Genomic DNA, 24,997 nt, shown 5'->3' on the forward strand with positions numbered 1-24,997 from the left:
GGCTGGGCCTGACGAAGGAACAAGATACTCCCCAACCTATGGGCAGTGGCAGGCACATCCGTTCCAGGGCTGGGGGAGCTGGACAGTGGTGGGGCAGTTGCTGGGCACCCAGTCCTTCCATATGCCCCACACTGGACTCCCCTCAACCCCCAGGAAGAGCACACAGCTCCAGAAGGGCTCCTCCTCACCCAGCGGGATGCACGGAGACCGGAGACGGCAAGCAGGGAAGGTCAGGAGGGAAGAGGTTCTACCCTGATGCCTCCCAACCCCAGCTTTTCATTACCACTCAGACAGTTCAAGTAAATAAGTCAAGTGCTGGAAGCTAGGTTTGAGGAAAGGGCCTGAGGTTGGGAACCTGGGGGCCCCAAAGCAGGAGAGAGAAGGGGAATCAGCCCAAGGAGGGAAGGGATGTGCATCTGGTCACAGAGAAAAACAGAGCAGCTGGGACCACAGTCACGGTGACGCTCCACAGCACACGGGTCTCTGAAGTCAGTTTGGCCTCCATAAAGTAGAAGCAAGGACTGTTTTTGGAATCAATTCCGAGCCCCACGGTCAACTTTCTAAGGCAGGTGTTCATAACCTGGGCTCATGGATAGATCCCGAGGGACTTGGACCCCTGAAATAGTGGGCACAGCTCACAGCTGCAGTGCATTTGAGGCTTACAACCTTGAGTAGTCCTAAGGAGTGATTTAAATGAGCTAATATATATATATATATATATATATATATATATATATATATAGCTAATTTATATACATATATATATATAATATAAATATATATATAAAGCACTTAAACTATTCTAAGCACATAGGCCCTCGAGAAGTATTAACTGATGTTGTGATGTTCACTCCGGTGGGGGAGAAAATCCCATGGCATGAGAAATGGTTCACGGTCATTGTTCGGGCTGGTCTGTCAAAGGCTCTCGGTCACCTCCCAGTTTGGGTGATCCAGGATAATAGGAGTAGGCCCAGAAGTGGCTGAGGGGACCGCCCCATATGGAGGGGACATCATGCCCTTTGCTCAAAAGGGTACCTATCAACAGATAAGGCACATGTTCACATCTACACACCTTCAAAAGTTACCATTTGCCCAATTTTCCCAATGATTCTCCCTCTCTCTCTCTCTCTCTCTCTCTCTCTCTCTCACACACACACACACACACACACACACACACACACACCCCTTCCATGAAAATCAGCAGGAAATGCACATTTTGAGGACCCAATTAGGCTCAGTGTGTATTTGACAACCTTTCAACCTCCAGAAGACATTTATTTTTACAACGCTCTCCAGCTGAGAAATTACTAGGTTTCTGATGTTCCCTGAATCGTCTTGGCATCGGGAAGCACCAAGGTGTATCTGGGAGTGAGGAAGGGGGACCCACTTGGCCAGGCCCAGCAGTGCCTGTCATGACCACTTGGAAAGTGGGTCTCGGAGGTGAGAACTGTTCAAAGTGGGGCTGAGGAGCCTCAGGAACCCCCTCCCAGCCCAGGCTGCCCCCGGGGTGGATAATTCTGGAGATCCAATAACATCTCCCACTTTTCATCCTCCCCTGTGCCCTTCAGCTCCAAAGGGCCACTTGGAGAGGCAGGTGTGTGTGGGTGGGGGTGCTTCCTGTCTCACACATAGGGCAACCGAGACCCACATATAGAGAAACTGAGATCTACTAACCTCACCTGTAACCTCACCACACAAAATTGCCAAACACAGGGCTGCACCTCTGGGTATTCCTACATCCTGCTTCGTTCCTCCCCACTTGGCCACACTCTGTGTCTGGTCACCTGAGAAAACTAGGCCAGATGAGGTCAGGGGACCAAGCAGAGCATGGGAAATAAAAAGAAAAATAGAAAAGAAAAGGAAGGCTTCTTTGGTAAATAAGGTAAAGTGGGTGCAAGCATCAGCCTGGGGTCACAGGGCAAGAGCTTTCCCCCCAAGTCTTACCCGGAGGCCAAGAGAACTTCCTCATAGGCTCCATCTATCTGCAGAAAGTATTCCAACCCAATCCTATCTCAACATCATTGTCTTATCTCTCTACCAAAAGTGTGAGTCTCCCCCCACTTAAAAGACTAAGACTTAGGACTTCACATCCTTGTCGAGAAAACAGGGTGGACAATGATGTTTTTTCCCACGGACAGCAGACCATGACTCCTGGCTCCGTTGACCTTTGTCAAGCCTGGCCATTTGTGCATCTGAACCAAGGTCTCACAATCTGCATCAACATCATCACGACGTCCTGGGCAACGACACCAAAGATCCTTGAATTGCATGGGTACGTCCTATCATGGTCCCTCATTCGCGAACATCTTTAAACAAAGATAGTGAAATCCAGGCACTATCCCAGCGGAGTGAACTGGTGGACATCCTCCCAACAGAGACAGTGCCGCTGCTTGTGGGTTTACCAAGCATACGGCCATGATTTCAATGTCAGCGTCTCTTTGACCTTTGGGCCCCTAAGTGACAGGATGACTTAGCAGGGGGGTGAGAGATGTGCCCAGAACAACACCTCCCTGTCACAGCAGGCTGGGGTACCCAGGGAGCGTCTGCTCTGTGTGGCTTTGCTTGCATATCTGACTTTGCTATCTCACAAGCAGCAGGTTGGCGATTAGCAAAATAGCAATAGCATTGAAGCCGGGCGACAATTGCCATGGTCGTGACAGTGACAATAGCTGTCACCCTGAGCCGTCAAGCCTGTTTCTCCACCCCCCATGAGAGTCCCCACGTAAGCGGGAGCTCTGAGCATTTTAGGCAACCTTGGCCAATCATTTCTGTGAATCTTTACTGCCTGGACAGATTAAACCCAGGCCCCGAGTGGCTCTCCCAGTTGACAATTTTTCTTTCAAAAAGGCAGAAGTTGCTGTGAGCCAAGTTCTTGCAGCCGAATTCCTGGACACAGTTTCCAACTATTCCAATCAGCCAGCTCTGCGGTTGGGCTGGGATTTCAAGCTTGCCACAGTATGAAGTCCAGTTTGGGCTATATTCCCTTCCCTCTCGCAGCGTGATGAAGGTTTCCCCGCAAAATCAAAAGGCTTACTGTCAAGTTTTCGATTGGTCTGGGCTCCGCGCTATCATGTGTGTGGTGATGGGAAGGAATATGAATGTGGTCCCGGCTCTACCATGGGGCCTTGAGGCCTCGTCCGAGCCGTCCAGGGACCTTATGAAAGTGGAGCGGAACTCTTTTCATGTATATTCCAACTGCTGAAATTCCCCAGACGCGCCACAGTGTGCAAACGCGGTGCAAAAAAGAACAATGGCTGGATAAAAACCGAGGCAAGTCCACCGAGCGCCCTGAAGACGAACCAGAGCTGCTAATATGAGGGGAAGCGGAGCCCGGAATCTGCCCCTCCTTCTTCACCGTCGCTTTTCCACTTCTTTCCCTTTTTCCTCTGGAACTTAATGGAAATCAAGTCACCATGTTTCCAGGGGAGGGGACCTGCTCTTCACTTGCATAAAATATACGTGCAAATTCACCAAAGCAGGTTGACACTTGGCAAAAACACACACGATACTCAGGGCTCAAACTGATGGAGGTAATTTACATCTCCTTCCTCTTTTTCCTTAACCACAATATACGATGTCTACGTAGGTGTACAAAATCATGGTGGTGCAGCCAGCTGGGACTGGCGAGTAGACCGTGGGCCTCTCTTCCCAGCCTCATTCTCAATGAAGTCATATTGGGAGCTCAAAAATCAGCCACGGTGGGAAGCATTTACACCACAGAAATTGGCAAATGCTACAAATAGAATTCTTTTTTTTTTTTTTTTAGACAGCTAGTTGTTAAATATTTACCAGCACATCGCATCACTCTGCGTGTGTGTGTGTGTGTGTGTGTGTGTGTGTGTGTGTGTCTATATAGATGTAGGGAGAAATATACAGGTAAAAATACAAATCTCACAGATACACATATATGCGTGTATACATATATACAGAGAGACATTACATACACACATTATTCACATTTGTATGTTCCCCCTGATTCATGCTTTCTCATTAAATATTTCTTTGAAAGCAAGACTAGAACCAGGGATCCAAGTGAATCTGTATGCTTTGATAATAAGAAAGAAAAAACCAACCTGCTCTCCCCAAATATAATAGCAATAGCTAAATTGATTTCTTTTTGCCAGGCATTAACTTTCTCCTATTATGGCAAATTTGCTGCACTTGTATTTTCTTCCAAACCCAGAATTAAACACACTTCTAATTTCTCACTTCAGGTGCATTAAGTGCAGTATAGGGCACAAATGAATAATTTTATTGATAATAAACTTTATAATCCATGCAGCACTTGCTGAAAATGGATGTGTTCTGGATGCATTCATTATTTCTCCTAATTTGAAGACCACAGGATTGCAGCAGCCCTGCTCGCTGAGCCTCTGGTAATTGCTGGCTGTTTTCTACTGGTTTGAGACCCGACTGACAAATTCAGGCACATGCTCTGCTTTATGTGGATAAATGACAATAACCAGTTTATCAGATTATTACTTTTATTAATTTAAGAGACTATACAACATTAGTGAGTGGTTTCTGTCTCCTGCAGACAGAAGTTATCCGACCAACTTAATGGTGCTGTGAGACCCTGGATATACGTAACACCTTGCTAAAGGAAACAGCCATACATACTCTCCCTAAATCATGCAACTAAAACATCGATGAGAAGAGACCATGGTGGGAAAGTCGGCTCACTGGGGTTGAGAGGGAAGAGGCAGGGAAAAAAGATCAAAGGATTGTTTATTGGTTTCGAGCTTGCTTAGAAAGGATAATGGGTAAGAACAAGGACTTTGACATCAGACAGACCCAACCTCAGCCCCAGCCAGCCCACCTAGATCCATGTGACCCTTAAACAAGTTGACTCTCTGACCGTCTGTTTCCTCTTAGGACTTGGGAAGATGAACGAGATAATGTACAGACAGCGCTTGGCACAGCGTCTCACCCCTAGTAAGCACCCAATGGGTTGCATCTATCGACTCTTCTTGGGCCATTAGGGTTCTACATCTCTTGTCAAGCCATTCTAGCTTGAGGAGGAATTTGACCAAACTGCTCACATTCGTCGGGTACTTAAAATGCCCAAATAAAGTTGTAAGCATTTTACACGTCACCTCTTTTCAGCTTCGCGACAGTTCTATGAGACAGCTGCTATCGTTATCCTCATTTCATAGAGGAGGAAACAGGGGCACAGGGAGGTTAAACGGCCTGCCTAAGGTCATGCAGGCAACTAGAGACAGAGCCAGGACTCCACCTTAGGTCTACAACCTGCCTCCCAGAGCTGCGTCCTTGGCCGCTGCACCTGTCTGAACTGCTCTCACCTCCATCTGTGGCCCACACCAGCAGCACCTGCCAGCACTCCTGCCTCACCGCCGCCTGCCACTAGCACCCACCCAATCCCACCAGCTGGGCCAGCTCAGGAATCCAGGCAAACACCTAAAACACCTAAAATCTGATTGTGCCCATCTCCATTGCAGCCATCATCTCCACGTTTGCTCAGGAACCTCAAATCATGCCGCCCACAAGCCAACCTCATTTCCCGCCATCCCATGGGCAGAGGGCATGCATGGCAGCTTTAGAAACCATGCCTCTTCCCAAGAGCGTCCCAGGGGATGTGTGACACCAGTGGCATTTATCAGCAGGCTCACTGCCTGCGTTTGTGCCTCCTGAAAAATCAAGTGCACCTGATACGCAAGCTCCCACACACACCGCTGACGGCCAGCCTGAGTGAGAGCACAATAAATGTCTGTGAAATGAATTCACTGTGATATTTACGTATATACACAATTGAAATTGAATCACGGGCACATGCTGTACTATTTATAACAACAGTAACAATTTAGTTGGATTTAGTCCCATCCCCCCCTGCCCCCCCAAGGAAAGACTCACCTGGCCCTTCCAGGGGGAAGCGTTTTGCTTCTTTGCAAAAATAAGGACATAACCAAAAACAAAAACAAAAACAAAAGAAACAAAAAAACCATACCCAGACTTCTGCCTTGGCATTGTGATTTTTCTAAGAATGGGGTGGTCTAGATGGGCACTCAGGTGGCATCTTTGACAACGGTAAGTGCCCACCCCCCCCAATCCCCAAGTCAGACTCATGGGCCAAAGCCAGACCCCCTGCCAAGAGCCTTTCTCATCATAAAAAGAGAAGACATCCCTTAAAATACTCAAAATTGAAGTCGAAAAGCCTGGGCCTCTGTGCTGCGGCTAGGGGGAAATTAAGGTCAGCTGGTGGCAGGTGACTGACAGCTCATTTTTCCTGGGCACAGGTAGACCTGTGCAGTCCCCCAAATCCAAGAGCCACCCTGTTATTTCAGCCAGGGAACCCTGAGCACTTGGGGCCCTGTGGGCAGAATATGGAAACACCTAGATGTCTTTCTTAGTCCCCCAACTCCCAAGCCAGCTGTCTGAAGCACAGGGAGAGGCCGGACGCTGCGGCCGTCTCTTTGCTCCTGGTCCTAGGAGCCCCAGTTGGGTACAAGGTTCTCGGTCCCGGTGGGACACCCCCAGCCACCCCCTCCCCCTCATCTTCTAAATCTCCAGCATTCCGCCGGTCCCGCTCCCCCGCCTCCTGATTAACAGCCGGCCACCTCATTTAGAAAGCGAACTTTTCTCAGAGTTCCATCCTGTTCTTGAGGCTTCAGTTGGAAACTTGGCCTAGATGACAGCTGTGTGGGCCTCTCCCCAGCTCGACCCAGCAGGAGTTCTAATACACTTCATTCTGGGGCTGGTTGCTGCTTTTAATCTATCAGCACGGTGCCACAGCTGCTGTAAGCTAGCTGAAAATTGTCTGCATACGGGGCAAACTGTTTGTAACCCTTTTCAGTGCAAACGTGCGTTTCTGCCCCTGCCTAGGAAATGTGCCGCCCCAGAGCAGCCGAGGCCTTCCCCTGTCCCGGGAGGCTCCCCACCCTGTAAACCTGGAAACTGTCAGAGGCCTAAACAGGTTGCTGGCTTGCAAATTCTACCCTCCTGACTCAACTTCTTCACAAGCTTTGGCCACAACACTGTGGGCCCCCGTAACTAGGGCTTGGCCCCCTCTAACTGGCTCTTTGCTTTGATTCTTGAGAGAGGAGGGACTTTTCTCCCCAAGGCTCAGGTCCGCAGAGGACCTACCAAGGGCTGTCATCCCCAGACCCGAGGAGGGCCTGACCCAAGGCAACACCAGCTGACTCGCACATCAGCTGGTGCCATCAACTGTAAGGGGCCTCCAGTGGATCCACTCGACGACATCAGACCCAACGGGGCTCCACCAACATGGTAGGGAGGGGGGAGTTGAAATTCTTCCCAAATATGAACATTTCCAATTCTTACGAAATAACCAGTACCCTTCAGGCATTAAACACAAGTTTAGATGTCAATGGGGAAGGAGAGAAAATGGGAGAAAAATAGCACAAAAAAAGAAAGTCAAAGGATGGAAGGAGAGCAGGAAGGGAAAGGAAGCAGGGAGGGAAGGGGAGGGGAGGAGAGACAAGAACCGGAAAGCACCATCCGCACATCCCTCCCTAATCAGTCCTTGCAAACCCCTTGGTGGTCAGTGGGAGGAGGCCCAGACCTCTCTCCATCTTCAGTGGGCTCTTGCCCCCAGACACCCATCACTAAGGGGGAACAGACTCCCTGGCCTTCCACCTGCCACGGCAGCTCAGACAGCATCCCCAGACTCCTGTGCCCCCTAGAGCGGGCCCAGAGAGGGGCCTGCCCCTCTACCACCCAAGGAGGGCCCTAGACTCCTCCCTCCCTGCCCATCGGCCATTAGATTTCTGTCTGCAGCACAGCACCGCCAGAGTTGGGGTCACCAGCCAGGGCAGGACCCCAGCTCTGCTCCCGCACCACATGGATGCAGGCTGCCCGGCCTCTGCACTGCTTAGGGCACATGGGGCTCTGTGGCCTGGAGAAAAGAAGGGCAGCGGTGGGGAGACCCACCTCCCCAAAACAGTCCAACTCCAGACCCAGTCTTCCCTCAGCATTGATCCGGCAGCAGCTGTATCTCTTTCATTTGAGTAATTATCATATAATTAAGTGCATGAATTACAAGAGAGCCAAGGCATTAAATTAAAATATTTAATGCTTGTAAATCTGAAAATGATTACTGTGCTGATGTGCAGCCAGTGAGAAGTGAGGCTAATGGCTCAGCGGCCAGCACGGGGAGGTGGCGGCGGGGACCAGCATCACCTCAGAAGGCTGGGAGGGTGAGGGGAGGGCTGGGGGTGGGGTGTGGGGGGGGGTACTGAGGGGGCAGCAACCTGGAAAGGGAGCAGCCAGTCCACAGATCTCAGAGCAGATCTCCCAGCGGAGAGGTGCGAGGTCCTAAAATGAAGGCCACGTGTTCTAAGCGCCTGCCCCCCACCTCCAACAAGGTGACAAAAGGGGTTAAGACCGAGTCAGCTCCCTGGGAAACTTCACACGGAGTCTGAAGTCTCTGGGGGCAGAACAGAATAGGGCCAAAGTTGGTGACATCACTCTTGCCGTACACTTTGACCCTTTGGAAAGTATTCACATTCCTGTGTGACAAATGAGGAAACCAAGGAACAGAAAGGAAGGGAAACTTGCTGAGATCATGCAGCAAGTTGAAGCAAGCAGTACTGGGCCGGGGGCCAACCTGAACTTCCCACACCTGGGCAGCTGTGACGAGCCAGCTGACTGGGCTTTGGCTGGCTTTGATGTGACCCAGAATGGTATCAGCTGATTCTTTCATTTCCCAAACCAACCTGTCTCCCTCTCGGGACAAAACGGAGGTACAAAGCTCCCAGAGCGATCCCCCACGATGCCGACAAATGGCTCCACAAAGCGGGAACGGGGGCGAGCTTTGGGTTTCTGCCCAGAAAACACCACACACTACCCAGACAGAGGCCGGCCAGACAGATGCCGGGAGGGTTCAAAGGGAAAAGCGAGACCTGCCATCTCAATCACCATTTGTGGTGGCAGAACGGGAATCAGGTGGCCTGAAGCAAAAGGCCCCATTCCCGTCCTGGAACGTTCTCAACAGGGACAGCAAAGCGCGAGTGTGCAGGCCAGGTGCACGGAAACCAAGCACATGAGATGCTGGGAAACTGGACAGGATGAGGGGGCCCCTTTGCCCATCCCAGCCTCCACCAGCATTCACATTCCCTTGGCCTAGAAGACCCTTTCCCATACGCCCACCTCCCTGTGGGGAGCCAGCCTCTGTCGTGCAGGAGAAAGCTGTTCCCTTCTGCTGGGGTGGACTTTCGTTTTACACCTGCTGGCAACAACCAGCCAGGTGTCCTTTGTGGAACTTCCACCAGAGGTTGACACCCCTCCTCTCCTTGCCCTAGGGGAGCATGTGACCCAGGTCTGGCCGATCAGAGCCAATCTTCAGACATCTTCAGATGATGGGCTAAAAGACTCTTGCCCCTGGGGTTATTGAGCTAATAGGATGGGAGCCTGGAAGGGCTGCTGGCCATTTTTCCTTAGAGGAGCCCAGGTCCTAATGGCTTGCCCACCTGGGCCTTGAGAACTTCCCATTTCTGGCCCAGTGAGCCCGTTCCCTTGGTTCCCTAAGCCAGTTGGAGACAGGGTCCGAGCCCTTGCAACTCAAAAAGTCCCAATAACCGAGCCCTCCTAAATCTTCGATTTGTCCTTTACTGCCCCTCTGTCTCTCCCTCTTTCTCTCCCTCTGCTCTCCTGCCCTATTGTATTGAGTACAGTGATGGTTTAAACAAATGCACAAATGGATGACAAATGTTTCCTGCTCAGGACAGTCCTTTGGGTCCGGTGTGGGTTCCCAATCATTCCCACCCCCACTCCTATTTCCGGCAGCCTCTCCTGAGCACCAGAATTTCCAGCCCACCCAACTCTGTGCAATAGCTGGAGTTAGATGTCATTCTGCCTGAGCCACTATGGCCCACAGTCCCAAAACACACACTCCTTGAAGTCAGGGACCTCATCACAGGCTCCTCCTGTAGTCCCCATAGCTGGTCACAGGGCTCCCCACCGCCAAACCTTTGCTCTCCATGTCCCCTCTGTCAGAAATGACCCAGGCTTTCCTAGAGACTCAAACCAAGCCCCAGCAGCCCCCACAAGGAAGTCTTCCCAGAATCCTATTCCTTCAAGGACACTGCCCCCTCCTCCAGCACCTACCATGTGCATCACTGGTGATTAATCATGAGTTCTCCAGAATTTGCCCACTGCTTTCCACCCACACTCCCAGCGCCCCCCTTCAGGCCACCATCTTTTCTTGTCTGCATGTCAACAGCCTCCTAACCAGTGTCCCATCTTCCAGGGAGCGTGAGCCTGTCCAGACTGAGCCTTTTCTGGACTCCCAGGGAAAGGGAATCACTAAGGATCAGACTACTCCACTGGGGGTCACCACAGAAACCCTCCCAGACCTGCAGATAATCCAGTGAGAGTGCAGATAGGAAAGCGGCCCACACAGAGCAGAAGACCAACGAGGGTCAGGTTCACAAGGCGCGTCTGCCTGGGCGGTGGCCTGGCAAGTACCAAGATTGTTGCTTTAGATTCCCACAGGCTTGGACACAAACCCCAGCCCTACAACTTTCTAGCTGCCCATATGACTTCTTCTGGGGGACTTTAAGAGCCTCAGTGCCTTCACCTGAAGTTGAAAGTAACAGCAAGCTTGTTGACAAGTCATAAAAATCGGATGCTAAGCACCTCTTCTGGGTCTTCTATGACACACAGTAGGCACCTGATAAGTGGTACCTGCTGTCACTGTGCTGGTGGCTGGGAACATCCCCAGCCTGACGAGTCAAGTGCCCACAGAAAAGAACTGGCAGCTCAAATGGGCCATTTCTGAGCTGAAACTGTAAATAAATGAAAAACAAAAACCAACATGTTTTGGGAGCCTACTATGTGTCAGCATTGTTGAGCGGCTTGCCAAGACTCACTTCATACTAGGAGCTCAGTAGCAATTCTTATGATCCCCATTTTACAGAACAGAAAACCTACGAAGCAAGAGCTTCAGCAACTTCCCAAGGGACCCAGAGCTGCTGAGGGGCAGGACAGGATCTGAAGCCAGAGTCCGTGCACACTGCCCCCCTCTCCTGCAGGGCTGCCCTGAGCTGTGGATTATGGATAAGAATGTGAAATCAAGTAGGCGGCTCCTCACCCCTGCTCCTGGGACCTTACAAATATGCGAGGAAGAAAGAATACTCTGAGATCCTTTTCAGGCCCTACCTTGGTGGAAAAAGGACTTCTGATCTGGCCCCGACCAACGGAACATAAATCTTCGAGCCTCAATGTACCTTCATGCCCTGTAGACCCTTTCATGAAGGGCCACTGTGTGCTGGGAGCTGTGTGTTTTCATTCACCGTCTCACTTAACCTTCACAGTGGCCCTGTGAGATAGGTATTATTATCCCCATTTTACAGAACAGGCAGCTGAGGCTCAGAGAGGTTAAGTGATTTCACTGTGGTCACATAGCACGAGAGAGCTGGAAATTGAAGTCCGTAATGGTGGCAGTAATCATGCTATCCGAGCAGGAGGCATTTAGCTCCTTCCTTCCTGCCTTCCTTCTTTCCTTCTGTCCTTCCTCCCTTCCTTATTCCTTTCCATCCTTCCTTCTGTCCTTCCATCCTTCCTTCTGTCCTTCTTTCCTTCCTTTCTCCTTCTCTCTCAGCTCATGGAGAGTCAAGAGAGGTGCCTATTAACGAAGAATGAAATAGTTTGCTACAATTTGCCCCAAAACAGTATGTTTAATTACCACAAACCCTTCCCCAACCAAATCACTTAATTGGATTCAGATAGCATGTCTGATGTTATATATAATATTTTGCAACTTGGCCCTCTTTGGGGAGCGTATTGATTGAGGAGGAAAACAGATGTTCTAGAAGATGTTTTCAGATCAGGGCTGGACCGGATGGCTGCAGAGTTGAAAGAATTATACAGGTGCACAGACAGTTGTGACACCAGGGGCCAGAGGCCAGGGCAGGCTCCATCCTGCTTCCCACCAGAGGACCACCCCAACCCCATGACCACCCCTGACCCCGGCACAACTGTCTGTGTCGACCAGCGGCTTCCAGGGCCACTGTCTCCATCCATCCTCGCACAGCGTCCGGTTGGCGACAGGCAGGCACTGGGGAGAGACGTCTGGCAGAGCAGGGTCTCCTGGAGTTGATGGGTGAGCACAGGAGGGCTGAGGGAATGGATGGGACAGACAGTCTCCCCGGTCTGAAGGGGGCCTAACTGGCCAGAGCTTTCCCAAGAAAGCCCTGAACTCATTTGTTTGTTGATTCAACAAAGATTTGCTAGGCATCTACTACGTGCCATTCACGTACTCACTCAATAAAATTCACTAGGTGCCTACCATATATCTTTTTTATTTATTCATCATTCAAAAAACAAGTATCAGAGACCTGCCATGTGCAGAGCCCCAGGACTTGGTGGTGCCTGCCCCCTTGGGGCTCACAGTCCAGCAGGGGAGGAAGATAGTCACCACTGGACACAGCCTGAGGGGTGGAGGCACATGAGGGCAGAGAAAAGGCATCATGCTCATATAGTCAGGATAGTTAAGGCAAAACGTCCAACGGGGGACAGGTACCCAGAACAGAGGAAACAGCACGTGCCTGGGAGAGGAGAGAGGGCAGTGTGGCTGGAGCATGGAGGGTGAAGGGCAAGTGCTGGAGACAGAGCTGGTGGCGGGAGGGGAGCACTGACCTTGCAGGGCCTCTGGGTCTCTGAAGGTCTCTACCTCGGGGTGATGGGGAGCCACTGAGGGCTCTGAACGTGGGAGACAGACTCAGAAACCACTTCGAGTCCAACACAGACAACAGACTGGGGGTGCGGGGAGCAGAGTAGGTTCCAGAAAGCAGGAAGGATGCCAGGTTCTGTACTTGGCACTGGGGGTTCAGGAATGTGTAAGACACAGCCCCTGCCCATTAGAACCCACAGGCCACTCCAAAACCATGGACAAGTGAGCAGGCAGCTGCAATCCTACATGACCAGCACCTCATGGGGCAAGTTGATTTTTGAATTTTTAATGTTACTCCTGCTTTATTTGGTCAATATTTATTTGGAAACTATAAACGACATTAAAGGGGAGGGTGAATGTTTTGTTTATTCTTTCATCCAAAAAATATTTGTTAAGCGCCTACTATGTGCCAGGTCCTGTGTGTGCTGTGGAGGAAAAACAATGTTTAAGGCTGGACCCTCATAGACCTTTCTAGGCCGCTCCTTTGTGGCACGTGTGCTAGACACATGTAAATAAGCCCCAAACTTGCCCACCTCAGAAGCAGCACCTACTGTGTGTCAGGCGCTGTGCTGGAACTGGACAGACCTGCGGCTGTCTGTAGTGCGGGTGTGAGCCTTGCAAACGAGAGCCAGGTGCATGATAATGTGGGACCAGAGACATCACACGGTTCTGCAGAGGGACATCCCATCCCAGTAGGGACAAGAGCTGAGCTCATTTGTAAGGTTGGGGGAGGGGTTGCACAGAGGAGCAGGCCTATGGAGCAGGCCTTCAACAAGAAGAGTGGGGAGTGTGGGGTGAAGGCATTTTAGACAAGAGGACCACACGAGCAAAGAATGCACAATAACATCTGGGGACGGCAAATCACCTGCTTAGGCTGAAGCATAGGCTGGGAACCACAGGGTCATAAGGTTGATAAATAGGCTGAGAACAAGCCCGGACTGCATCAGATGGCAAAACAAAATTGCAGGCTTTGTTCTGTAGGCAATAAGGAGCCACTGGAGTCTAAGCAGTGAAATGGCACCATCAAGCCCTACACACTTCCAGAATGTGAATTACAGCACCCGAGTTGGGGAAGGTGGGTTGAGGGGTGACCAGGTGATAGGCCACTACTATAGCTCAGAGGAATGGGGATGAAAATGTGGATGCAGGCACACTGAGGAGGGAGCCTGGTGCTGGGGTGGGGGTTGGGGGCACAGGCAGAAGGGCTTAGGCAGAGCTGTGGGTGGACCAGAGTACAGTCATGGTCGTAGCTCAACAGTGTCTTATAGAACATGACTAGTTCACATGACCTGGGTAGCTTAAGCTCCTATCAGTTGAGAAGGACATAAAAATGCCTAATACTTAGTAGGCTCTTTGTAGGGGTGGGAGGGAGAGGGGGGAAGGTTTGGTTAACAAGTGGATGGGCAAATGAGTGAAAAAATAGATGATGCACGGGTTTGGTGGGGGGCAGATGGTGAGTAATGCCCACTTGAATATTTGGATGGATGCACGATGATGTGAGCATAAGGGGGAGTGAGGGTAAGTGGACCGATGGAAGGTGGGATTGAGCAATAGAATGATACAGGGCTGGAGAGCAATAGAATGATACAGGGATGGATGGATGGATGGATGGATGGATGGATGGATGGATGGATGGATAGGTGTGTGGATAGATGGATGGCTAGATGGCTGGATGGCTAGATGAATGCGTAAGTGGGTAGGTCAGTAGGTGGGAAGGTGGGTGGATGGGTGGATAGGTGGATAGCTGGATGGCTGGATAGGGGGGTGGATAGATGGATGGATGGGTGGGTAGATGGATGAGCGGGTGGGTGGATGGGTAAATGAATGGGTGGGTAGATACATGGGTGGGTGGATGAGTGGGTGGATGGATGTGTGTGTTGGCAATAACTCCCAGAAGAACATGACTAGAGAATGCTGGCCGACTCCAGGCAGGTAAATATATTCTGGGTTGAACCCTTGGCCCTCTCATTGGCTTACCTCATCACTTCCAACTGAAACCTCTTCTCTCCCAGCCCTGCCCTTAGCATTCAGAAAGATTAGCTAATAGAAAGATCTGCAATCAAGAAAGCTGGCCGATTTACTAATTGCAGTTTTGCTCTAATTTGCTGTGTGGCCTTAGATAAGCCACTTCCCCATTCTGGGCTTCTCTTTGCCACCCAGCACAATGAAGGAATAGAATTAGATCAGGGATGCCTATGTGCTGTTCATCCCCACATCTTCACCCACACCTTACTAACCAAGCTTTACCCATAAGCTAAGGGTTCATTTGCAAGCTGAGCCCCATTTGCCAGGTGACCTGTTAAGATGGTGGTTCTAGAACTAAGCAAGCATCAGAATCAGCTAGAGGATCCATTAGAACACAGACTGCTTACTGGTACTCACCCCCAGAGTTTCTGTTTCAGTAGGTTAGGTGGGGCTAAGAATTTGCCATCTCTAACAAGTTCCCAGGTGATGAAAACGCTGCTGGTCCTGGGACCCCACTTTGAGAACCACTGACACAGGCCTCCCCATCAGCTACTTCTCTGACAGTTTGTGCCCACAGCTGGTCAGTTTCTTTGTATGTGTTGGGGAGGGGGGTGTGGGGGGGTGCAACTCACCCAAGCCCCAGACAGGGGGCCTCCTGGAGCCTGTGTGACCAGAGGGCACAGGGAAACCCCAGACCTGGTTAGAGGGGACATGGGCACCCCTTCGACCGGCCCCACCCCACCGCCCTGTGTCCACCCTCCCTGCACCACGTGCTTCCCCGCCTGCTTTCTTTCTCTTGCAGCCTGTGAGAGCACCGTGCCTTCTGCTGCCTGTGCGCCGCCTGCCCCTGCCGCCCTCGGAACAGCTGTGGGCTTAATTATCAAAATAACATTTTAATAGTCTCATAACTGAACTCCCTTCAAAACATGCCAGCGGAGGAGGCGGGAAGGATTCTTTTTAGCACCTCTTCCCGCCCGACTTGCTAATCGGAGGCATTTAAGCTGCCAGGAGGCCCAGATACCCGGCCCTGCCCACGGAGCGCCTCCTCCCGCCCACAGTGGCCATGGCCTACCCACAAGGAGCAGCCGGACCCACACCAGAGCCAGGAGCCACCGTGGGGGCCTCGCTGCCCCCTCCCCACAAAAGGAGAAGCCATTCACCCCTGCAAACCCAGTCATCGCTTCCGAAAGTGGATCTGCTAAGAGAACTTAGGCAATTCATTTGCGATCACCAGGGGTTTTACTTGCCTTTAACACTTTTTTTTTCTAATTTAAAAAAAAATTGCTATCACAAGCAGTAACTCTGGCTCCCCCTTTCCCTACTACTCCATGTAATAATTCTACAGGGAGTCCTAGCTGGTATTTAGCTCCTGAGTTAAGCTCCACTAAACAAGCCCCGTGCAAAACTAGCTGCACAAATCACAGTGTTTTTCCCTCCCACTCACTGAAGCCCCCTTCACTCTCCCGTTCTTCAAGCTAGCTAACATCACATTTATCCGGGGCTCGCTCTGCCTGGGCCGTGCGCTAAGTACGGAACATATGTTCTGTGTTATTACATCTAATCCTCGTTCGGCAGCCCAAGGAGAAAGGCCCGACTGTTTCTATGATCCCGCTTCACCCAGGAGGAAACGGAAGCCAGACAGGCTACAACCCCAAGTGTTACCTATGGGGGGAGCCCAGATGGGAAGCCAGGAGGGTGTGTTTTCAGCAAGGGCACCAGCCTACCTTCCTTGGTGCTTGCCTCGGGGAACCCGTCTTTCAGGCTACTGCTTCTCAAACTTCAACAAGTATGTGAATCCCCTGGGGCTTCTGGTTCAGCAGGACCGAGGTCTGGTAGTCCATATTTCTAGCACACTCCCAGGTGATGGGGATGTTGTCAGTCCCTGGGCCACAACGTTGAGGAGCTAGGCTATAGGAGGCAGGGCCTGGACAAGGCCTAGAATGCTGCCACCACCCACCCCCCGCCCCCCGCCCCCAGCATAATTAGATCAGATGGACCATGAGCACCTCCTGCAGCCCAGTCTTGGGCCAGCAGCCCTGGTTCTCCTCTGGCCTGCTCACCACCAGCCCAGGTGGAGTGATGGGAAGAAGTATTATTTCAGAGGCCTACATTCTCAGCCTACCTGTTCATTTGGTTTCTGAAACTCCATACCTAACCATGGAACAACAAGTGGACTTTGCTCTCTGGAGGAAATTGCTAGAACCAGGCAAACTCCTTTGGCCCTCAACATATTCCCTGTTGCCTCCATTGAATACCTCCTATGTACTAAGACAGGCATTGTGGGAATATGCAACGAGACATGGTGGGCGTGACAAGCAGATGTGAGGTCTACCCTCTGAGGCAGCTCACGGTTCCATGCAGGCCCACGGTGGGATTGAGGAGACACACAGAGGCCAGAGCAGAAGCTACGCTGGCTGGGCTCTCTAGTGTCCCCGAGCCCTGGGGAATTCAAGTCTATTTTAGTATTAGCCCACATGCAACTAAATTTACTACCAATAAGAAAGCAGGTCTTCATGCCATCCCCGCACACTGGCGGGGGGCAGGCACTCTGGCACGGACTTGGGGGCTCAGTAGTCTGTCACGCTTTTGGAGAAAGGGGCTTGGGCATGGCACCCCACGGTCAGCCCCTAAGTGAAGTGGCCACTGCCCGTCAGAAAACCAGTCCTGTTTGAGAATGCTCAGAGACCACGCAGTTCTGCTCTAGTGGGGGTCAAGAGTTCTGTATTCAAGTCCTGCCTCTGCCCTTCTAGCTGTGTGAACTTGAACAAGTCCATCCTCCTCTGTGAGCCTGATATTGGCATCAGCAGCAGGAACATAACAACAGCACATGACTTGATTCACAGGGTCAAACAAAGCAGACACTGTATACGTACACATCTTATTATCTGTTTCATTTATTGAAGGAAAAGGCCTTAACCTTATTTTTTAATGTAGTTTCATATCATTCAATTAAGTGAGGCATTCTGTAAATCCAGACCTGGGGTGGGACTTGGTGGATGGACAAGGTCCCGTTCAGAACTTCACTGAGAAAATGTGCCAAATGCAGGTGATGTCGTTAAAGACAGAGGACAGACAATAAGGTAGTAAGTGACTAGGGGTGTCAGACTCCCCAGGGAAGACAGTGAGAGACCCAGGGAGGCAGGGGTGGGGGCAGGCCAGCTGGGAAGGCTCTCTGCAGAAGGGGTGCTTTGGAAGATGTGTAGAACAACAATAACCACGGCAATAATATTATCAAACCTTTACCTGCTCACTACTCCTCTGTGCCAACAGGGTTCTAAGCTCATGTAATTCCCACGACCACCTGAAGGGGAAGGTACCACCCTCACCACTGTTTTCCTGAGGAGGAAACAGATGCAGAGGATCCATGACTCGCTCACAGTCGCCCAGGTCATAGAGGGTGATGCAAGCCCAGAGTCTGTGTTCTCAACCACTTCGTTCTACTGAGGCCAGGACCCCGGGAGGCCAGGCGGGGACCAGCATCTCCCCGCACACGGAGGGAGGAAGGGCTGGTACCTCACGTGGCACATCACGTGCCACGAGCAAGGGCAGTGGGGGCAATACCGGAACTATTGGAGAGGTACTGGCAGGCCAGTCTGGTCACTGCAGAACTGGCCGCAAGTCAGTGCAGGGAGCCAAGACCCCAAAATGACTGGGGGCCCACCAGAAAACCTTGTCAGCAGCCTCCTGGCAGCCCCTGACCCTCTCTGCTTGCAGGGGCAGGCTCTCCCTGCACCCTGCTGGGGGCCCCCCTGTATTTCCCATCTACCATGCAGGCACAAGAGGCCCCTCTAAGGTACAACAAATCCTCTGGTTTCTAGAGACCCAGTTCCGAGCTGCCCTGGACCGGGGCTGGTTCTGAAACCCGGTGCTCACATGGCAGCAAAGATCTGTCCCTGCTTGGCCTGGGAACAGGCCGGGCACACACACACCCTGGGGGGTAAGGGGGGAGAGCAGGAGGGGATGGGTGGCCAGTGCCTGCATTCCAAGGAAAGGCCACAGCAAGAACTACAGAGACAGAATAACAGAGTTCCCAAACTCTAGCCTCTCTAGGCAGGGAGCCGAGCATGCCATTGTCCATGGCCTCTGAAGCCACCCAAGTGGCACTAGTCCCAGCAAACACCCCCAGAGGCAGGACAGGAACCAGAATCTTTGTCTGCAAGTGGCCACCGCCCGGGACCCCTTCTAGCAACAAGCTCCTCTAGCCCAGAGGCGGCCTCTCTCCAGCTTCACCATCCAGCTCGACCGACCGAGGCTCTCTTGTTTCCGGCTGGGGAAGGGCCCCCTTCCATTTGTTAAGGATCTTCATTTCCTCCACTTCTTACAACTGCACTTTTCAGAACAGGATATTAAGGGCAGAGAAACCGAGGGCTTTCGGGGTTTTTAGTCTCCGCTCCAGGGAAAAACAGACACTCATCCCTGTCTGAAATTGCTTCACTCTGCGAGCCTGTGGGCCGCAGGAGCCCTCCCGCCACAGACGAGCAGAAAATAGAGTTTGTTTCTCTATCTCCCAGCCCCCCTGCCCCAGCCTCTCACCAGCTCTCCCTCCTCCCACCCTCCCTCCTCCCGCCTTCTCCCTCCTTTCTGCCTGGCGCGCGGCTGGAGGCTGGGGCCTCGTGGCCCCACGTGGCTGCTGGGCGCCAGGGAGCAGGGCATGTGCTCCCATAGCACCCAGCCCTAGAAAGGGAGGAGAAGCAGCAGAAACCCTTCCAGCTGCCTCCCTTGCCCCCTGGACCGCTCGGCCTTCAAATAACCCTGGACTGAGGCCCTTCTAGGGAAAGCAGACCCAAGGACCTTTTGTTCCCTGAAATATTCAGGTTTCCAGGTCATCCTCTGGCCTTGCCCGAAATGCAGTGTGCTCCTGACTTGAACAAAACACTCTGGTGTTAAAATATTCATCTGGTTTTGGTTGGGACTGAGGTAGGGGTGTGTGTGTGTGTGTGTGTGTGTGTGTGTGTGTGTGTGTGTGTTTCAGAGAAACAAACACATTGTTTTCCCCTCTTCCTCTGCTCCCTGGCACTTGCCAGGCTCCACCTTGATTTTCACGACAATGTTTTAGATTTCTTGACGGTTCCCCAGAATGCGGAAAGCTAGGGAGAAACACAGATGGATGGATTCAACTAGTTGTTGCCCTTCCAAAGGAAAGAGGAGAGATAGTAGATGTTTTCTTGGAAGCTAATTCAACCCAAAGCTGGGCACTAGGGATATTCCATGCATGCAATTAATCCCTCCCCCCCTCCTACCCACTGCCCACCACCACATCAGCAGAAAGGCTGCCTACCTTCTAACCCGCCAGGTGCACACACGCCCTCTGACCAGGCCCCACTGGGGAGGCCCCCTCTTGGGCCAACTGGACCAGACTGGGGCCCTCAGGATGCTTTAATTATCCATCGCTCCACCTCCTTTCCCTTTGCTCCCCTGTCCCCATCACAGAAACCTGTCAAGCGTCCACCCTGAGGACTGGGAAAATCAGCTACCTACTGGCCCTGGTCTTTAACTAAAGGCTCAAGCTCAATTATGCCACAGACTTTGGGGATCTCTGGAGTGGTGGCTGGAGGAAGGGCTGTCAGTGGGTGTGGGAGGAGGGGAGCAAGGGTCAGACATGCTGAACACACTTCTATCCCCTTTCCAGCAGGATCTGGGGAAACTGAGGCTGGAGAAATGAGTAACATAATGCATGGGGGCAGGGGAGGCAGGACATCCTGGCAGCCCTGCCCCATCCTTCCTCAGGGGACTGCCACAAAGTGTTCCAAACATTCTGAGGGGAGAGAAGACAGACACCAGAGGGGGCAGTCCTGGGAAGCCACAGGACACAGGTAGAGGCTGACCAACTAACTGTAGGAAGCAGTGGCACAGACATATTCACGCCCAACACCTCTTCCTGCCTGGCACGTATTGACCAGAGAGGTAGGTACATCCACCTCCTTTCCAAATGTATCTTGAATCAGCCTGTCACCCACTGCCACCACCATGGACCATCCTCTGTAGCCTGGATAACAGCGGCTGTCCACGGACTCTGACCTTCCACTCTTATGCCCTGATGATGTCCGATCCCCCCAGCAGGCAAAGCAATCTTTTGACAAGCTTAAAATGGGAAGATGTCATTGGCCACCTAAAGCTCCACACTGGCTTCTTAACTGCAGAGAATAAAATCCCAGCTCTTGACCGCACCCTGCGAGGCCAGACACTGCCAGGCCACAGACACTGCCAGGCCTCTCTCACTTCACTGGAGCCACGGTCCTGGTCCCGTGTCACACCCCAGGCCCCCAGAAGATGCTACAGCATTTCTAACCTCTTCACCGGCCTGGCTCCTTCTCAGCCTTTAAAGCTCAGCTTAACTGACATCCTCCCGATCTTCCTCTCTGTCCCCACACTAGTCACCCATCGCCCCATCTGTAATTACACACTGGCTTGTTTGCCTGTTCAGTCTTGGCTTCCTCATCTGGAAAACTAGCTACGTGAATGCGGGGGAAACACATTCATTCAGGTATTCATTCACCCGAGCCCAGCACAGTGCCTGGAGCAGAGCAGTCTCTCTGGTTGTGTATTGAATGAATTTAAGCACACACGGCTGTCAGTTAGCTCAAAGCAGAACTTCCCTATAGTCAGAGATGAAGAAAGGAGGGCTCTAAACACTCCAGACCAGTAGAAGCAAATACTCTTCCAACCCACAATGAATATCAAGCTTCCCTGCTCCATCTGAATTCCTGATCACATTTGGATTCAGATATCGAAGAAGCCATAGAAGTCAATGTTATACAATGCCCTGAGAAAGCCCCTGAGGTTCTGTGTTCCAGGGTAGAAAAGTTTCGCTTTCATGAAGTGTAATAAAATCTCGCTTCTACCAAGCAGGCAGTAGAGAACACACCCAGAGAGCCTACGGGCGCCCTGGATCCTGAGAGCACCCAAACTCAGCCTGTGACCAGAATACGAGAGTCCAAGGCACCTGCCAGGAGGAGGGCTCCACGCCTGGCTGTCCCGACACGTGCCCCGAGAAAGGGCAGATTTACACCACGGCTGGGATATTTATAACAACAAATGATTTCCCCGACTGCCACAGCCCATAGCAGCCCTCCTTAAGATCCGTGGACAAAAAGCAAATGCAAACACACCAAAAAAACAAAAAACAACAACAACACAAACAAACAAAAAACCCAAACCAAAACAAAACGAGAGGGGAGAGCGGCGATCTGTTCCTCCAGCCCCACTGATGAGGGCTTACCCATTACTCTAATGTAATCAGAAGAACATTAAACATTTCTAAAGTCTCCTCTCTTCCATGGCTGATTAAGCAGTTGGGAGCAGAGAGTTTACCGTGAAAAAAGCAAACAATTATGTGCTATCCGAGGTAAACATTACCTTAGGAATGGAAGCTGGGATGTACGGCTCCATTGTCAGTAGGGATTATCATTATAATACTTAAAATAACATTTATAACACTTACTGAAATTACACGAATGAAGTCTGCGGAGACAGGGAAATGAAATCAGCTCAATGTGTTTTTATAAGAATACTGAAATCTCTGTCCCTTGGAGGGAAGTTATAGGCATTAGCAGTTTTTGCTGGGCCTCCATTAGCTGGTAAAATTTGAATACTGTTTCTTAGGTGAGCTCTAATCTTCTTTGAATCCTCCCAATACATTTTATCTGTAAAAAATTGTAGTTAAAAATTTAGTTTGATGGAATGATATTTAAGTGCTTTTCTTCATCTAACTCCCTGAAAGGACCCCAGAGAGTCTCCCTGTAATTTGTTCAAACGAAATAATATTTTCGTTTCCCCGTTTCTCTTTGTTGTCTTGTGTGATGAAAAGTAACATTTCTTTTCTTTCAATCCTATTAAGCGAGGCTCGAGGAATGCCAGCCACTCAATCCAAATGCGATCTGGCAGACAGGCACTCAGCTTAAAAAACGGGGCCTGCCAACCCAGGTTTCCGTCAGGAGTTGACATGTCACCAGGCGTGGGTTCCCAGCAACATTTCCTGAGCAATGACTGGGAAGCAGGCTGAGTGGGTTTGCTCCCCTTCTCGTGCTTTTTTTCCCCCCAGCTGACACACTGGGGTCTTGGCTGGAATATTTGGCCATTTGCATACACCTTGTCTTCCCTCCTGCCGCTCCCCCCTGCTCGCATGGCCCCCTGAGCCTGCCTGACACCTATACTCACCTGCAGACCCAGGAAATTGGCCAATTTTCTGCCTGCAGGACTCCCTGCCTTGAGCAAGCCCCTCCAAACAAGAAGGGACATGGCAAGATCCTGGTCTATTGCCTTCCTGAATCCACTGAGGCTCCCTTTCTCCTCTCATCCTGCACGACCTCCCTCCATAGTGCAGCCATCAACAAAAGCAGCTTTGCAGTACACAAACTCCTACTCACTCTCCAAAACTTATTCTCCGAAGCCCTCCCCAGCATCCCAAGGTACCTGTACTCCAGTCTGGGAAACTGGGGGAGGAGCCAAGAGGAAGGGAGAATGTATATTTAAAGTTCTACGTAATTTGAATCTTTTCTCCATGCCAGGGATTAATTTTGATTTAATAAAATAGTAAAGGGGCGCCTGGGTGGCTCAGTCAGTTAAGCATCCGACTTCAGCTCAGGTCACGATCTCGCGGTCCACGAGTTCGAGCCCCGCGTCGGGCTCTGGGCTGATGGCTCCGAGCCTGGAGCCTGCTTCTGATTCTGTGTCTCCCTCTCTCTCTGCCCCTCCCCCGTTCATGCTGTGTCTCTCTCTGTCTCAAAAATAAATAAACGTTAAAAAAAATTAAAAAAAATAAAATAAAATAAAATAGTAAAAACATGTTGGTGAAAAAGACTTAGTAGTGCCATCTTGAATTTCTGTATTGACTCACTGCAATGAATCCATCATAAGGACCAACTGCCACCACTAATTATCAGTCTTATCAAACAACTTTCTCAACAACTTTCTCACTCCCTATCTAGATCCATCCTGAATGTCTTGCCAACATTCAGCTATTAATTTACTGTATATTGAGAAATCTTATGAAGACAAAATTATTAGTGTCCTGCTCAAAACAAAGCTCTTACTTCCTCTTTCTTTCCTTAGCTAACTGAAAAACAGAAAGAAAGGCTAGCCAAGAGGAATTACAGTGTGACTTCAGAGGCCATCCCTGGACTACAATCTCAGGCAACAGCAAAGGAGCAGTACCCTTAGGGCCTTACTGGCCTGATGGCAACACACGGTCTTGTGTTTGGGACATCTGACTTACTCCAGATGATAGGCTTTCTCATTTCCTGTATGTTCCCATCTTTGGAGGAAAGATTAGCTAGAACAAAATGGCCAGGTCCACTGACAGCACACTCACATTGTGCTTTGCATAGAGCTAGTTGATATTGGAAAAACATATTGTGGGACACCGGGTAGCTCAGTTGGTTAAGCAGCCGACTCTTGATTCCAGCTCAGGACATGATCTCACAGTTTATGAGATGGAGCCCCGCATTAGACTCTATGCTAACAGCGCAGAGCCTGCCTGGGATTCTCTCTCCCTCTCTCTCTCTCTCTCTGCCCCTCCCTGGCTCGCTCTCTCTCTCAAATAAACATTAAAGAAATTAAAAGACAAAGAAAAACGTAGTGTGATTAGCGAGTCATGCTGTAAGTGGGGAAGGGAAAAGAAGTCACAATGGCCACACACACACCATTTCTGTTCTGTATGAAATGTCAATGGATTTAAAATTATTTGAAAACAAATACATTCAGGCACAGAAACATTTAAATCTCTCAAACTTATTCTAATGACATTACCTGTCTTTACAAATACGTTAGCTGCCAAAAAAAAAAAAAAAAAAAAATTAGCCACCTATAAAAGTGCTCACACACTGTATATACATTTCACACACACCCACATCATCATCATCATCATCATCCTCCTCCTCCTCCTCCTCAGGCTCAACTGCCCAGACAGGACAGCACTCAAGAGTGAAGAATGCACCAAGTCTACACCCAAGGCGCCAAGCTGCCTAGCATACTGTGACACAGCACCAGTGAATAATCAATAACATATATTGATCACGTTTAGGCCATTTGCCCCATAACTACGTACAGCAACACTGGAAACAGCAACAATTTGCCCAGAAGTTGACAATCCGAATGATTTCTGCTACTTTGTTTTCTAAGTCAAAAGAAAATTGAATTCCCTTACGTTATACACTGGAGGAACGGGCGGGAAGAAGGTAGAGCCTGAGGTGCTAAGGAATGTGTCTGTCACAGACCTGGCTTGTTCACTGAGCAGATATGAGGCCTAGAAGTATGTTGGAATGAACTCAGATGCCCACAGGCGTTGTCTTCCAGGCTTAAAAAAGTCTCTTTCTTTGATGCTGGTTTGCAGGTACCAACACTCACAGGCTCGGTGGAAGCAGACATAGGAATGCAAACCTCTCC

The 24,997-nt window shown here is 50.7% G+C and overlaps 1 protein-coding gene across 3 annotated transcripts in view; it reads right to left on the minus strand.

The window, feature by feature from the left end:
* Positions 1 to 24,997, minus strand: part of ZNF423 (zinc finger protein 423) — a 271,122-nt gene that overhangs the window by 62,052 nt on the left and 184,073 nt on the right. Inside the window, exon 4 of one of the 3 annotated variants that reach the window (XM_042968557.1) lies at positions 11,523 to 11,602. The exons of the other annotated variants lie outside the window; for them this stretch is intronic. Within the exon in view, the coding sequence (XP_042824491.1) occupies positions 11,580 to 11,602 (23 nt within the window). The 3' untranslated portion in view covers positions 11,523 to 11,579. Of the gene's footprint in view, positions 1 to 11,522; positions 11,603 to 24,997 lie in introns of those variants that run through there. 3 annotated transcript variants of the gene reach the window in all.

Source organism: Panthera tigris, chromosome E2 (genome assembly GCF_018350195.1).
Source record: "Panthera tigris isolate Pti1 chromosome E2, P.tigris_Pti1_mat1.1, whole genome shotgun sequence".
In the NCBI taxonomy this organism is placed as follows: Eukaryota; Metazoa; Chordata; class Mammalia; order Carnivora; family Felidae; genus Panthera; species Panthera tigris.